We start from the raw sequence: 15145 nt of genomic DNA, 5'->3' as shown, positions 1-15145 counted from the left end.
GGGCTGGGCGAGGCGCGCGTGGAGGCGGGTGCGGACGGGTGCATCGTGCACCTGCCGCGGCACGACACGCTGGTGCACGTGGAGCGGCACGCCACGCACGTCTTCTGCGAGGGGCGCGCCGACGTGCGCCAGGCGCTGCGCCGCGCGCTCGCCGCGTGCACACCGCACGTGTGAAGCTCGCTCGCCGCGTGCACACCGCACGTGTGAAGCTCGCTCGCCGCGTGCACGCCGCACGTGTGAAGCTCGCTCGCCGCGTGCACGCCGCACGTGTGACGCGCTATTAACCTTTGTTTACTTGAATAAAGATCGATTGATTTTCTTTCTTGACCGCTTTTTAATTTCGCCGCGTCCGAGCTGAAGAGGAGCAGGAGGGAGGCAGGAGGGGGCAGGAGAACAACTGGTTAAAATGTGCACAGCAGCTATTGAACACTTCATCTGCTATTTGATAATATGATATCTACATATTCCACCTTTATACAAAATAAGTGGAAAAAACATTAATAAAATAGGATATTCTTGAGACGTCAGGATATTTCACTAATAGCAGAAAAGGTTTGCCTTCTAAATATATAATAGAAAGTTTTCATTTGCATCTGTACAAATTGACAACATATACAGTGATGAGTTTGCCGTCCTCGCCGCCACTCGCGACACCTCGCACCTCGCCGCCACCTCGCACCTCGCCGCCACCTCGCACCTCGCCGACACCTCGCACCTCGCGACAAACTAACTGCCTTTCTGTGTGTGCGTCATTGTAACACATACATAATAATGAATGAAGAAACGCTCGAATAGTGATACTGTAGCTTGACAAGGACAAAAGAATTTTGAAATTGAATCAGTACTTTTTGAATTTAATCATTAATTATAAAAAAAATCTTTTATTCATAAATTACATAACAAAAATTCAAATCGTTCGTCATAATTGATCTTGTTTGTTATAAATTATCTTCAGAACGCGGCTGCATTCGTCTCACCAAAATTTGGTACGATCGTAGAGCGTAGTCTGGAAGAACACATAGCCTAATAATTAGCTCTTTTTCTAAAACCGTGCGGATGGAATTGCGGCCTACGGTTTATATTAATGTATAAAAAAACCTGTGACTTTAAAGTTATTTTTAGGGCATTTTTGTTTGATTACAAAAAGGAAGTCTATAAGAAGTATTAGGGGTTGTTCAAAAGTGGCAGAAGTTCTGCGGAAGTTCTAAACAAAGTGCATTAGTTTCGAAGCTATTCCATAGCGAACTTCAAAAATGTATGGAACCGAGGCGCGACATTCAGAGGTCACTTCTCAATACTTATTGTCAATTAAATACATTTTTTTAAGTTCGTTATGGAATCGCTTCGGAGCGAATTCATTGTTCATTTTGTGTACACCTACACTGTATCCAAAGCGAACGCGCTTATATTAAGGGAAAAGCATTTAATAAAACGAAAAGAGCAGTAGTACAGCATTTATATCATAAATAAAATAATTATGTAACACTTAAGTAGTAATGAAAAACGGCTAGTATACACATCGAGAAGATCTAAACACGCGCTCGGGGCTGATAAATAACATTCAACAAGAACACGCACCACATTCAGTCACCGAATAAAACAACCACTCTATCACTTCTGCACTCGACAAATGCACCGATTATTACAATTTTGCACAAACTTAAAGTTGAAAAAGTTCCTCGACATTCAAGTGCACGAGAAAAACTTTATTTCGAGAGACGTGGACGTGCCAGGTGCTCGTCAGACGATGCCAGAGATCGTCGACAACTATTCACTGATCGGCTCTTCATTTGCTGCTACGAACTAAATTTACGGCTTAAGTGATAGATAACTTGATGAGAGACGGGAAGGAAGGGGCGGACCGACGCATTGTGCGCTCTCGTAGCGACGGATCAACTTCTGGACGAGATGATTGCGGGATTGAGGTCTACGCGTTGAGGTCGAGGTCGGCGAAGAGGTCTCCGCGCGTGGCGACGCTGAGCGCGTAGTGCAGGTTGAGTTGCTGCAGCAGCTCGCGCTCGTCCAGCATCTCCAGCGCCTCGACGCGCGCGCGGTCCTCCTCCGGCAGCGCGCGCCACACCGTGTCCATGTCCCAGGCGCGCGCCGTCTCGAACCCGGCGGCCAGCAGCCGCGCCGCCTGCGCCCCCGGCTCCCGGCAGTGCGGCTCGCCGGGCAGGGCGCAGCCGCGCGCGCTCAGGTTGCGCATCATCACCTCGCCGAACTTGTCGCCCAGGTTGCACTGCTCGTACACCAGCAGCACGCAGCGGGGGAACGCGCCGGCCAGGTGCTCCAGCAGCGCGCGCGCCGCCTCCGGCCGCAGGTACACCAGCACGCACTCCGCCAGCAGCAGCGTGGGCGCCGCTCCACCCGCACCCCCAGCACCCCCAGCACCGCCCGCCTCCAGCTTGCGCACCACCTCGCTCAGGCAGCGCAGGTCGCAGCTCAGCAGGTGGTAGCCATCCGAGTGCAAGTCGCCCGATCTGATCATGACCTCGCCATCTGTTTATTAATTAATATTACACACTTTTTTCAAACAAGATGTGCCTTCTGTACCCATCTCTAGCCCTTTTATTTGAAATCTTTTAAAGCCATAGTATACTTAAGTAAATATTGTTCAGAATATCTTGAAATCTATTGTACTTGCCGACCCCTAATTGAATACAACATTACTCTACTCTGCCTATCTCCTATAGAGCTGTGTAACGCACACTAAAATTTTATTAATATACATAATACAAAGCCGGACTTTGCACACAATTTATAAATAATAAGAATATTTTCACCTTCATTAGATATCTTCTCTAATAGCTGCTTATTTCGTTTGATTATGTGGGATTTCTTAGCAACTACAGAAGGGAAATCTAATTCAATAAAATTGCCAACTGCTTGCGTTGAGTCTTTCAACTTCCAGTAGAGAGTGTCAAAGCCGCAGCCCAGGTTGATGATCTGACACTTTGTGCCACACCGCTGGAAAACAAATCAAAAAACTTTACTTTTTTTAAAAACTTTAGTATATTTGGTTAGTAAGTATTGTGCACCAGCACCAGCACCACCCGTTGTATGGGTTACGAGTTTCTAACGGTTTATAAAATCTATTTTCATATGTATAATAATGAAGTTACCGACCTCCAAAAACTGATGAATAAACATTTCCATGGCTTTAACTCTGGCGTAGTAGCCGCGATTAATTTCGGGAGCTTTTCTGTCTACATGTTTCGCAAAATACACAATGTAATCATCTTTCCAGTAGCCTAATTCAACGGCGCATCGCTTGCACTCTGTAGCATCCGTGTTAGTCGCAATGATGGCCTCATCTTCAGCGGTCCACGATATTATATTGTTCATGGTGGCGATTTATCACTATATTCTAAACAATAATTTAAAATACCATAACGTAGATCCTACGTTGTTTCCTGAATTGTTGCAAAATCAAAAACCTATATAAGTACGACTTTGTCGATAACTTTTATTATGATCCAAATATTTTTCTTAGACCATATAAAAAATACGACATTGACATTATTTGACATTGACTTTGACACTTGCTGACAGTTTATAGATAGAGAAGGATAACTGACCCAGTGGACACAGAGTATATAAATTTGACTTGACTAGTGTGTCTACGTTACGTCTATTGTAAATAGCGTAGGGGGGGTGGGGGGGGCAGAGGACGTTTTATATCCGACGCCACTGATCGCCCCCACGCTTCGTTATCCCTAGTGGATTGGTCACAGTCTCCAGTTCAGTTCAAGTGGCAATCGCAAGGTAGTTTGCATTAGTGGATAGTGGACCGTGGATCAAGTATATTCTTTATCTAAGAGTTGGACATTTGAAACAACAACGATAAAAATGTTTTATTAAAATGTTAACGTAAACCAAGACCATTATTCCTAAACGTTGCTTTGTTCGATTAGTAATTTATATGAAATTTATATTTTATTTAGATGAAACTTACATTCACACTTCACATACATCTGGCAAATGTTGGCAAGAAGAGGGCGTAGAAGTAATAGAGCCTGTATCAAAAGGTTAAAGATATATTATTGTTCATACGGGAGAGGATGCAGGGTTTGTTAAAAATGCACTTGCACGATGAAATGATTAGTGCCAATTTCAAAAAACGAATGAATGAAAACTTGTAGTGCCTAATTTAATAGAGCCATCAATTATTATAATGGATAATGCTCTTTATAACCGTGTTTACGTGCATAAAGTCCCAAATTCAAACGCTTTAAAAAAAGATGTGCAGTTATGGCTTAGGCTAAATAAAATCGAGCATGGAGAAGATTTAACTAAATCTCAGCTATTAGAAATATTTAAAAGAAACAAACCTCAGCCCATATACGAGATTGAAAGGATTTTGGCAGAAAATGGTCACATTTGCTTGTATTTACTCCCCTATCACTGTGACCTTAATCTATTTAAATTAATATGCAGCACAATGAGAAAGAAACGTGGCTAGTGTAAATATTAATCACAAAAATGATGAGATCTCTCGCCTGGTAATACAAGCATTTGAAGCTATTACTGTTCATGAGTGGAAACAGTATTGTAAACATGTTCGTAAAACTGTAATGGTTTATAGCCAGATCCATAACTACACAGGGAAAATACAAAAAAAATCTAACTCTTTTTGTTTAAAAGTTATAATTTGATACCCTCCACCATATGATTAGACACTGTGGCTACAAATATGAAGATATTCCTGCAATTTTTTTGGATTAGTTACCTAAGTAACATAGCTATTAATTGCACTCAAAAATTGGACCAAAACATTCGTAATTTAAGCAGAAAAAATAATTTATAATACTTTGACTGTTTTTTGAAATTTTAGAACATTTTGACTTTTGACCAACTTTCACGTTTTCAGGATTCGGGATCTATATTCAGGGCTATATAAAAGCCTCCTTTTTATAAGGCTATATATATACAAGGAGGTTGGATTTTATGTATTGGTATATTATAGATGCAATCCCTATGTCACGCAGCAGTTTATCGTAAATACAAACTAATTAATATAAATAAAAATGTGCCGACTTTCCCGACTTTTGTGCACATTGGAATTAATTAGCAACACTGAAACGACGATCGCGACACCCGCCAGTTCACAGATAAGTTGGTGACACTACAAGTTATAGTACTCTGTGTGTCACTTATGTAGCTATAGCTATAGTGCCACCAACTTATCTGTGAAATGGCAAAAATAGGAACTACGGTGACAGGTTGAAATGTCATTCGACTGTCAGTGTCTACTACTTTAGAGTGTTCCCGTGTTCCGTGTGTTTTATTACGATACTTCTGAATCCCTATGTCACAGCAGTTTATCGTAAATACAAACTAAATAATAGAAAAAAAATGTGTCGACTTTCCCGACCTTTGTGCACACTGGAATTAACTAGCAACACCGAAACGACGCCGCGACACCCGTCAGTTCACATATAAGTTGGTGACACTATACTTAGGTCTAAAAGAATTATAAATAATGACATTACTATATTTTAGTGTATAATTATGTCGTCATATGATTTACCCATTATATTAGTAAGTGCAACGGATAATAGTACAGCAACAAAAATTATTTCAGGTACTTATTATATATAGTAAATTGAAATATGTAAACTATAACTTTAACTCATAAAATTTTTCACGTATGTTAAAAAAAATATCTTGTCAGTCTGAGTCTCACTAACTAACTAAAAAGAAAATGCTCGGAACTTCTGATTTTTTATTAGCTTTTTTCGCCAAATGCTATACAGTTATCGGCTTGAATCTTGTATGATCCCAGCCCCTGGGTGCGCTACATGCAATCCCGATTTCATGTCTCTTAGAGTGCTTCTAGAAGCATAAGATTTTTAATACACTAAAACTAACACTTTTCAGCAGCTTTATTGCTTTTTTTGTTGGCTCTCACCGATATACATTTAATATTAGATAATTTCCTTTATAAGCTTATTTTAACATCATCAATGAAATTACATGTGCCTACAGTTTAAGATTAGTCTCTTAATAAAAATATTAATACTTTGTGCAAACTTAGTTGTTTATTATAGTTAACTTATCCAAGTACTCAATACTTACAGAATTAATAGACAACATTGTAGAAGATAAAAAGTACAAAGAGACAGGTTGGCATGTCTGGCGGCTAGAGAACAAGTATTATGAGGCATCAGTGCGGTTGCAGGCGTTGCCAGACGCCGCTGCGCCAACACCCCCCATGCCGCGCGCTGATGCACATCTCATCTATCTCTCAGCAACTGAGGTAGCTTCATGAATTGTATATGCTCAATACAAGTGTAGGTGTTTTGGGTTCTTCCAATCAGTCTACCTATCAGTGGGAATTTATAACTGTTCATCGTACTGATTGAACAGATTATGTAAAATTTTTCAGTTGCATTTGGTGTTTCCATGAAATAAGTCATTGTAAAAGATTCAAAATAAGTTTATATGGTTGCACTATTATAAGTAGTGTGGAGTTTATCCTCGCTTCTTGTTAATGTATCCTAGTTTATCTGTGACCGGCATGGTGAGATCTTATTATAGTCATTAATGTGGTGCTCTGGCTTCTTTGTTAGTAATCAATCTAAAAGTTCAGGTTTATATTTATTTGACAATGAATTCTGTAGGACTGGGTTCCTATTGAAACTTATTCAACAATGACAAACTATAATTATATTATTGTAATATCGTCGTCGTCGTCGATTGTTACAAATTTTGTTGAGGATTTATATTGTCTAATGATTTGTTTAGTGTCAGAGCGATTAGTGAAGGGATGTAAGCATTGATATTTACACTGGCACAATGTCGGTTTTACTTCATAACAGTATTTAGCTACAAACCTATGATAAGACATGTGCGGTGCACACAGAGCGAGGGCGAGGGCGAGGGCGCGAGCGTGGCAGAGGAGAGACGCGCGCGCGCCAGTCCGCTGCTGCGTCGCGGTGCCGTGCGCCTAGCGCTGCTCGACGGCCACGCCCCCAGCGGTACGTGCCCCCTCACTCGCCTCACTCACCATATGTTGCCAGTGGGGTGTCTACTCTGACAAAAGCTGGTGCACTGTTCTGTGACAGGGGCGCTGGCGTCGTGGGCGACCAGCGCGCGCTACGAGCTGGTGGCGCTGCGCGAGGAGGGCGGTGCGGGGGAGTGGGAGGGCGACGTGGGCGAGGTGGGCGTGGCGCGCGCGCGGTCTGCGCTACACGCCCACGTATGGCCGGGCCTACGCCGGCGCGGCGCCGCACCCGCGCCTCTCTTTTACTCAGGTATATGTTATTACATATGGGACATGGATTTATATCTTAAGGTCCATTTACAATGTCCTAATCTTACTTTTTATTGCTTTGTTAAATATGTACACAGTAACATAGTTTGGGGAAATGTGTTGTTGACCGTTGTTACTAAAAAAACTAGAAGGTAAAATAATGCGGCACACGGTGTAGGGTTGCATGGGCACACGGGGGTGCAGGGTGCGGGGGTACACGCAGTCGTAGGGTCGGGAGGCACACGGTGCTGCTGATTTAGTAGAGATGGAATTGTTTGTATCCATCTGTCGCACAACAATGAGAACCGGACTCCACGTTGATTCACTTTGCACATTTCAGATGACGAGGAATCATCGGACGGCGGAAGTTGTGACGAAGAAGATGAGGAGAGCGCCGTAGAGCGCGCGGAGGCGTTCGCCGAGGCGCTGGGTGTGCTGGGCGCGGTGGGCGCGGGGGGCGTGGTGGGCGCGGTAGGCGCGGTGGGCGAGGAGGGCGCGGCGGGTGAGGGCGAGGAGCGCGGGGTGCGGCGCGAGCGCGCGGAGCAGCTGGTGGCGGCGTTCTGCCGCGCGCTGGGACACGACCTGCACCTCTGCTGACGGAGACGCGGCACCGCTTGAGGTGAAACGAACGTGAAATGTTAAACGAAGCTGCTTAAAATGAATTACTGAAAACCGATCGAAATCGATGTATGTATGTATATGACGCCATACAAATTTCAGTACAACAGTATTTTATGCCTGCGCGTTTTAACAAAGTTATGAATATATAAAAGTGCCATCAGCAGGAGGAGGAGGACTTACGTGACGTCGGCCGTCGGACATTACCTGTCACCTCGCCTAGTTAAGGAACATTTCTGAATGTTATTAATTACTTTAGTGGACAACACATTTTCTACGAAACTGTAACTGTACCTATAATTCAAGGAAACAAAAATAAAATTTTAAAGCAATTTTATATTTTATTATTTTTATCTATGTACGTCCGGACAGTTCTTGTTATATGTTTCATGTAAACACATCGGCGGTGTGAATGTTTGTTCATGTGTACATAACTCGCGGGCTACACGACAATTACTTCAATTCATTTTCCTGTTTGTGTTTCTCGTCATCTCGTGTAATGATGGAGGGCGCAGTCCCCCACTCAGCGTTCCGGCTCAGCTCTGCTCAGCTCGCACAGACGAGGCTCCACAATAAAACTCGTGCATACGTTTCGAATACCTTTATTTCTTGTCCACACATAGATGACGCCCCTCGCACCTCCCCCGCACTATATATTGGACTTGTAAATACGACCTCTACACGCATCTCAGTATAAAATACATTTTATAATAAAAGTTATTAATTTCAACGAATTCATATTATACCATTAAAGCACCTTTTCTTAAAACATTTTCTAAACAAAACAATATTAATAAAATTAGCGCAGCGTCGCGTGAGGCACTACCTCATGCGGCTTCGTACGACCTCACGCAGCCTCATGATACCTCATGCGGCTTCGTACCACCTCACGCAGCCTCATGACACCTCTTGCGGCTTCGTACCACCTCACGCAGCCTCATGACACCTCTTGCGGCTTCGTACGACCTCACGCAGCCTCATGCAACCTCACGCGACTCAACAGAACAATTAACTTCAACATCATTTATAATCAGTAAGTTACATCACAGACTTAATGGAACCTTCCTCTCGTTCGCTTCTTTCACTATATAATACTATAAAAGTTAAGCAAAAGCTTTGATATCCTTACGTAGCTACAGCCGCGGACCTCCCGCCTTCGTGTAAATAATAAGTGCACTTGTTCGTCCTCCACCTCTCTCCACCTCTCTCCTCCTCTCTCCTCCTCTCTCCCGCTTGCTCCTGTTGTATAAACAAACGAGCTTTCTTCTCCTCCGACATGCTGCTCTCGCAAACCTCTTCTCTATATAAACTCACCAGATGTGGGAACAAATTCCATTGTGCGTTTTCATTGCGTGGACATCCGGTGCGTTCGCGCCCTCCTCCGCCCTCCTCTGCCCTCTTATTGTCTTTTATTATTAACTAATTTATGCGCATCATTTTCCTATATTTAGTATGCCTATATGGGTGTATTTTTGTGAGTGCAAAATATGTAATCACTAAGAGAGTAGAGGTGTGGTGGAGGTGGTGGTGGAGGTGGTGGTGGTGGTGGTGGGGGGCAGCAGCGCCGCGAAGTACTGCTCGGCGAGGCGCGCCACGTACTGCGTGTGGGGAGCGCGCGCCGGCCACCAGCCCTCCAGAAAGCCGATGTGTCCGCCGCGCGCCGTCACGCAGAGCGCCACGCACGCGCTGGAGGCCGCCTCGCGCACCGGCAGCGCCTCCAGCGGCTGGAAGGGGTCGTCGGCGGCGCAGAGGCAGAGCAGCGGCCGAGCCACGCGCCCCAGCCGGGGGGCCAGCGAGGCGGCGCGGTAGTACGCCTCGGGCGACGCGAACCCGAAGTGCGGCGCCGTGAAGGCCGCGTCGAAGGCGCGCACGGACCGGCAGGAGCGCACCCCGCTCGCCAGCGCGGGCAGTCGCGCGCGCACCGTGCCGCGCAGCTGACGCGCCATGTGCCACGACAGCGCCGCGTTCAGCCCCGCGCGCTCCATGCACTGCGACCCTACACCTCCTCATTTATTAATGCCCTATGCGCTATTTCAGACTCAATTTTTTTCCTATTTGGTCGGTTCGGCCGCGGTACACTAATAACTATCTTGCACAAAATACATTGGACATCATTTTGTTCGGCCAACAATGAGTAAAATCACCTTTGACGACGTCGAGCGGCGAGGAGACGATGAGAGCGGCGTGTACCGGCGCGCTCGCACCCTGCTCCGCCAGGTAGCGGCCCAGCTGCAGCCCGCCCAGCGACACGCCCGCCGCCAGCACCGGCACGCCGCGCGCCCGCACCGCGCTCACCGCCTCGCCCACCTCCTGCCACCGCACCTTCATTACTCTTATGTTCCAACCACAATCCTACACTTAACAAATTCTTTTCTAATTTTGATTTTCATAATATATTGCAAATTGCTCGTTAATGCATTATTTTATGAAATACTCAAAGCAATTACTGGATTATTCAATAACAAAATTTCCATAATCTCTTATTCTTAATAATGGTCATTAGCATCCACTCGACGACGTCGTGACCGTGATGACGACATCGCGAGGTCATTGCATATGTTCATCCTGAAGTGCGGAGTAAAGTGACGCACCTCGTGGCTGACGGCGGAGTAGAGGCGCGGCGTGGTGAGAGGCAAGCCGCCCAGGCCGCGATTGTTGAACACGACGAGCGCGGCGCGGAGCCGGCGCGCGGCGGCCGCCAGGCATCGCACGTAGTCCGCCTGTGCGCCGCCCGTCAGCCCCGGCAGCACCAGCAGCACGGCGCGGCACTCCGCCCCCGCATCGTCCTCCTCCAGCCAGTCCAGGGCCACCTGCCCGCCATCCGAGAGCTTCAACACCTCTCTGTAAAACCTTCCCTTCTCAATATTTACCTCTGATGACCATGCTATTCCACATCTCAAATGCTAAACTTACAATATAACTATTATAAACTTGAGTAACTTCAATAAATCACTAGAAACACAAAATATATTTTAAGCTGTCGCCGACGCCTTCTTTTCATAATTAATATAGAAAAATAAGGAATCCTGGAATTAATTGTATTTTATGATAACTGTATATAACCAACCAGTTTGCATAATTTTTTTTATTTACCGCCGAAATTGAAGCGGCGGCAACAACAGCGAACGTAGTATAGACCCGATTACCGTCTGCAACCTCGATTCCACGCACCACGGCGTGGGCCAATAATATTCATTCAGAATCGGCACATTCTTTTCTAGAAGTTGTCGAAATTCGCCTTTCCGGCAAATTAATATGGGTTTCTGAAATAACGCAATTTTAAATTCTTATGTTATAAAACATGCTAGCTATGAGTACATATACAGCTGCACAGGTAATTGTGGAAGCGATCTTATCGCAATTTTAAAAGATAATAGAATAGACTTTACCTTGACTACCTCTACTAGATAATAGGTTAAGTATAACACCGACAAGGATACGCACACCAATAGCTCTTTTTTAATTTCTAGAATGTACGTGAACATGTTTAATTTTCTAGCTTATTATATAAAAAAACATTTTCAACAAAAAAATGTACTAAGATATCTACAAATCACGTCATGTCGAGGATAACAATTTGTAGAAACTAGAAATGTCATGTCCAGTTAAATGTTTTGAAGTTTCATTCGAATGCCAAATGCCAATGTTGAATGTTGGCCAATGAAGATACCATAGATATCTAGTGCGAGAAAACTGACCTCCACAGAGTTCATATGAAGGGTAGGTAGGTAGGGGAGATCCGATAGATCCCGACTGTAATATTGTTGTGGACCTCTTAAGACGGAAACACATTTATTGTAGCTCTTATAGAAATGAAATGATAGTAAACTACTAAGATATATGTTACAAGTAATAGGCTAACATTTATAATCTAAATTACTAACAGAAAATATTAATTAAAAAAAGGCACGGCCGATCTAAAAGTAACCGGCGCGGAAATCATTAGAAATTCTTAGTTTCTTGTCAGTTTGTTGATCAAAGCCTTTCTCAATTTTTGATATTTGTTTACTTATTCAAATGTTAAGTGTTTTGTTATGAATATGGTAGAATAGATGTTCTAGTATTTATTTATGTGGGTATTACTTCGGTTATTATTTTCTAAAGTCTTAAAATACGGTGGACTACAACTGTCTGCAAATTTGTACTGAATATAGTTATGGTCATAGCATTTGATAGTTGTGGACCAACTCTAGGGTACAGTTCCCGAGCACCCCAAATTCGTATTGTTTCTTTATTTAATACATTAAATTAAATAAATAATTTCTTTATAGAAGATTTTTCTGCTATTGAGCTACAAAAAATGTGTTTTTGTCTTAATTTATATCATCCATATCTATATTATGGTAGGAATCTGTCGGATCTCGTCTATATGTAATCGAAGACGCAAACTGTCTATGGTTAAAGTTTTGACATTGAATTGAAAAGAAAGACGATAAGTTGTTTTTTTGTAATGTTGGTAGATGCACAGTTTTACATTTACAATTTCCAACAAAGTAGCAATGTGGATTTTTAAATTAAAAGCTTTTAGTCATTAAAACTAATACTCTCTTTGCGAGGTGTGATTAGTTATAAGAACTACCTACGTTTTGTTCTGAGCTCGTTAATTTATTTAGACAGTATTAAATAACTTTTAAGTTTAGTTTTGTATTTATTGTTCTGGTTTGTACTTTTCTTGTTAGAAGTAAATAATGCAAGGAACCAAAATAATAAGATGTGCAAGTCGATGTGTTCGAAGGGAGTTGTCACTATCACCAAGGTAGGTTTTAATTGGTCAATAGAAGTTTACTGAGATATCAAAATCAGCTGTGACCTAAATAAACTTTACCCACATGAACCTTGGACTTTGTACAATTGCTGTAGCGGGTCATTACAAATTGAGCTTTGAAGTCACCTTTTTGTAATTGTTGCATCATATAGTATAGTCACAAAGCCAAGTTTAAAGTCTTGCTTTTTCTTAAATATAAAATAACTAGCTGTCGTTCGCGCGGAATTAAAAAAAAATTAACAAGTAGCCTGTAGCCTGTATTCTTGCAGACTATGTTGTGTAGTCTATTGGCCCAGCAATACATTTTTTTAGATGCCTTTGTTACCTAAATACTTATTTCAATAGAAATGAATTTGATTGTTTTCTACTTTGATTGCTCTAAATAAAATGTCTTTTCCTGAAAGAGTTCCAGAAATATTTTATGCAGTCAAACCGGCATAAGTGACGGTGAAGTGAAACTTTATGTAAGAGTCTTTGTCTGGTCCTGAAATTTTTATAACATGACATTGTGCGAGGACTTCTTATACTGAAACTGCTAGTTATCTGTATGTTTAGGTATATTGGAAAATAATTCCCATTAGTGAATCAGTTGACTGATCGGCCAGAAAATATTTTTTTACATCACAACCCTTCTCTGGTTTTCTCCAAACAACCTACTAGAATTTCATTACAATGGGACCAATAGTTCAGGGTTTAGAAAGGCAAAGAAGACATACATATATTAGGTTTTTGGAAACCATTGAATGGAAGTGTAAAAAACTTTATGCATAAAGGCTTAGAGTTGCATGGCAGCAGTATGAGTAGCTGGTAGGTTGGTGTTGGCAGCCCTCCCAAGTGGGCAGCGGCTGCCTGGTACACGTGACGAGACTGACAGGTGTGGTGGGTCGCAGCGGGCGGCGAGCGCTGGCTACGGAGGCGGCGCGGCCAGAGGCGGGCCGGGGTGCGCGCCAGAGTGCCTCTTTCACGTTGAACCTGTTCCGCGGCCACGTGGAGACGGCGCAGGTGTTTCCCTTTCCCGAGCCGCTCACCGAAGACCAACGCCAGACCCTTGCCGAGCTCGTGCCACCCGTTGAAAAGTTTTTTGAGGAGGTGCATTACAAAAATACACATTCTATTTGGTGACTGTTCTGACTCAGTTCACACTGCATGTTTTTATTATTAATCGTATAATTTAGTATTTAATGTAGATGTTTATCATGTTATAGGCGGAATTGATGTGTACAATGTTACGATAACCAAATAATATGTGGGTTTCCTCTGCGCACGTCGTTTCCCGGTGAAAGTCTTAAATGAGAATCCTTATTATGTTTCACTTCCGAGTCTCAATGGTAGTAGTATGCAAGTTCTTGCCTTTCCGTACCTAATGATTTTCAGCGTTTCGACGGACAGTGATGTGTAATATCGCTACTTTTAGGTAAACGATCCGACAAAGAACGACGCGGAGTCGCAGATCGAGGCGGGCACGCTGTCGGGGCTGTGGGAGCTGGGCGCGTTCGGGCTGCAGGTGCCGGTGGAGCTGGGCGGCCTGGGGCTCAACAACACGCAGTACGCGCGGCTCGTGGAAGTGGTCGGCGCGCACGACCTCGGCGTCGGTATCACGCTCGGCGCGCACCAGTCCATCGGCTTCAAGGGCATCCTGCTGTTCGGCTCGGAGGAGCAGCGCGCGCGCTACCTGCCGCGCGTCACCGGCGGGGAGTACGCCGCCTTCTGCTTAACTGAGCCCTCCTCCGGCTCCGACGCCGGCTCCATCAAGTAAGTTTCTCTTCTCCCCTCAGACCATTATGCCCTCTAAACCCCGCTAAATGCTCTCAGCTGCCACATGTGTGTTTCAGGACGCGCGCGGTGCCGACGCCCGATGGCCAGCACTATATCCTCAATGGCTCAAAGATCTGGATCAGCAACGGCGGCATCGCGGAGATCATGACCGTGTTCGCGCAGACGCCGGTCGAGCGCGACGGCAAGACGATCGATAAGGTAAGCGCTGCACCACTCACCACCACCCTGTATCGCATCGTACAGCACCGCACAGCATCACTCTGCACCACTGTATTCAGGATGTCAGATGGCGATCAGCTGGTTGCATGATTACCTATTAAAAGGGACCTTACTAGCTCAGACAGAATCTCCTCTTAGTAGTTACTAACTACTGACCTTGATAAGCTTCTAAGCCAAGTTTGCCGATTTCCATAAAGGTGACGGCGTTCATCGTGGAGCGCGGCTTCGGCGGCGTGTCCTCCGGCCCCCCCGAGAGCAAGATGGGCATCCGGTGCTCCAACACCACCGAGGTGTACTACGAGGACGTGCGCGTGCCCGCCGCCAACGTGCTGGGCGGCCTCGGCAACGGCTTCAAGGTCGCCATGAACATCCTCAATAACGGCCGCTTCGGCATGGCGGCCGCGCTCGCCGGCACCCAGCGCGCCGCCCTCCGCCAGGCCGCCGAGCACGCCGCCACGCGCGAGCAGTTCGGCCGCCGCCTCTGCGACTTCGGCGGCGTGCAGGTAACCGCC

At 44.7% G+C, this 15145-nt stretch overlaps 5 protein-coding genes and 1 pseudogene across 5 annotated transcripts in view; 4 read left to right on the top strand and 2 right to left on the bottom strand.

Moving 5' to 3' along the window:
- IntS9 (integrator complex subunit 9) overlaps positions 1 to 174 on the top strand; it is a 3796-nt gene extending 3622 nt beyond the window's left edge. Inside the window, exon 8 of the mRNA XM_013320277.1 lies at positions 13 to 174. Coding sequence (XP_013175731.1) covers positions 13 to 174 — 162 coding nt within the window. The remainder of the gene's footprint in view (positions 1 to 12) is intronic.
- Positions 175 to 1439: 1265 nt separating this feature from the next.
- On the bottom strand, positions 1440 to 3553 carry LOC106123956 (leucine carboxyl methyltransferase 1). The gene is made up of 3 exons (XM_013320371.1): positions 3127 to 3553; positions 2784 to 2967; positions 1440 to 2499 (listed from the first exon to the last, which is right to left on the bottom strand). Exons 1-3 carry the CDS (start codon positions 3343 to 3345, stop codon positions 1928 to 1930), a joined length of 975 nt encoding a protein of 324 aa, XP_013175825.1. The 5' UTR covers positions 3346 to 3553; the 3' UTR covers positions 1440 to 1927.
- A 205-nt stretch (positions 3554 to 3758) lies between these two features.
- Positions 3759 to 4701, top strand: LOC106124222 (uncharacterized; annotated as a pseudogene).
- Positions 4702 to 5276: 575 nt separating this feature from the next.
- Positions 5277 to 8205, top strand: LOC106124626 (alpha- and gamma-adaptin-binding protein p34). Its single transcript, XM_013321486.1, has 5 exons — positions 5277 to 5584; positions 6081 to 6259; positions 6866 to 6980; positions 7068 to 7256; positions 7596 to 8205. Exons 1-5 carry the CDS (start codon positions 5512 to 5514, stop codon positions 7850 to 7852), a joined length of 813 nt encoding a protein of 270 aa, XP_013176940.1. The 5' UTR covers positions 5277 to 5511; the 3' UTR covers positions 7853 to 8205.
- An 80-nt stretch (positions 8206 to 8285) lies between these two features.
- On the bottom strand, positions 8286 to 11505 carry Hydr1 (abhydrolase domain containing Hydr1). The gene is made up of 5 exons (XM_013321485.1): positions 11263 to 11505; positions 10967 to 11136; positions 10465 to 10714; positions 10018 to 10183; positions 8286 to 9869 (listed from the first exon to the last, which is right to left on the bottom strand). The coding sequence occupies exons 1-5, from the start codon at positions 11356 to 11358 to the stop codon at positions 9370 to 9372; spliced, it is 1182 nt and encodes a 393-aa protein (XP_013176939.1). The 5' UTR covers positions 11359 to 11505; the 3' UTR covers positions 8286 to 9369.
- An 808-nt stretch (positions 11506 to 12313) lies between these two features.
- The window catches only part of Acadvl (Acyl-CoA dehydrogenase very long chain), a 4253-nt gene continuing 1421 nt past the window's right edge, over positions 12314 to 15145 (top strand). Inside the window, exons 1-5 of the mRNA XM_013321779.1 lie at positions 12314 to 12629; positions 13529 to 13727; positions 14053 to 14390; positions 14471 to 14612; positions 14831 to 15136. Of these exons, the coding sequence (XP_013177233.1) occupies positions 12562 to 12629; positions 13529 to 13727; positions 14053 to 14390; positions 14471 to 14612; positions 14831 to 15136 (1053 nt within the window). The 5' untranslated portion in view covers positions 12314 to 12561. The remainder of the gene's footprint in view (positions 12630 to 13528; positions 13728 to 14052; positions 14391 to 14470; positions 14613 to 14830; positions 15137 to 15145) is intronic.

Source organism: Papilio xuthus, unplaced genomic scaffold (assembly GCF_000836235.2).
Source record: "Papilio xuthus unplaced genomic scaffold, Pxut_1.1 DF825946.1, whole genome shotgun sequence".
NCBI classification, from domain to species: Eukaryota; Metazoa; Arthropoda; class Insecta; order Lepidoptera; family Papilionidae; genus Papilio; species Papilio xuthus.
The sequence above is the reverse complement of the archived record's forward strand: the minus strand, read 5'-3'. Positions and strand labels throughout refer to the sequence as shown.

Bases quoted from the DNA above. Each gene is read 5' to 3' on its own strand.
- LOC106123956 (XM_013320371.1), bottom strand. From the start codon at position 3,345: ATGAACAATATAATATCGTGGACCGCTGAAGATGAGGCCATCATTGCG. The intron at 2,968-3,126 runs GTCGGTAACTTC...TTTGTTTTCCAG, and splicing joins TTATTCATCAGTTTTTGGAG to CGGTGTGGCACAAAGTGTCA. The intron at 2,500-2,783 runs GTGAAAATATTC...ATTAATAAACAG, and splicing joins AGAGAAGATATCTAATGAAG to ATGGCGAGGTCATGATCAGA.
- LOC106124626 (XM_013321486.1), top strand. From the start codon at position 5,512: ATGTCGTCATATGATTTACCCATTATATTAGTAAGTGCAACGGATAAT. The intron at 5,585-6,080 runs GTACTTATTATA...CAATACTTACAG, and splicing joins AGCAACAAAAATTATTTCAG to AATTAATAGACAACATTGTA. The intron at 6,981-7,067 runs GTACGTGCCCCC...GTTCTGTGACAG, and splicing joins CGACGGCCACGCCCCCAGCG to GGGCGCTGGCGTCGTGGGCG.
- Hydr1 (XM_013321485.1), bottom strand. From the start codon at position 11,358: ATGTTCACGTACATTCTAGAAATTAAAAAAGAGCTATTGGTGTGCGTA. The intron at 10,715-10,966 runs GTAAATAAAAAA...AAGGTTTTACAG, and splicing joins CCGCCGCTTCAATTTCGGCG to AGAGGTGTTGAAGCTCTCGG. The intron at 10,184-10,464 runs GTGCGTCACTTT...GTGCGGTGGCAG, and splicing joins ACTCCGCCGTCAGCCACGAG to GAGGTGGGCGAGGCGGTGAG.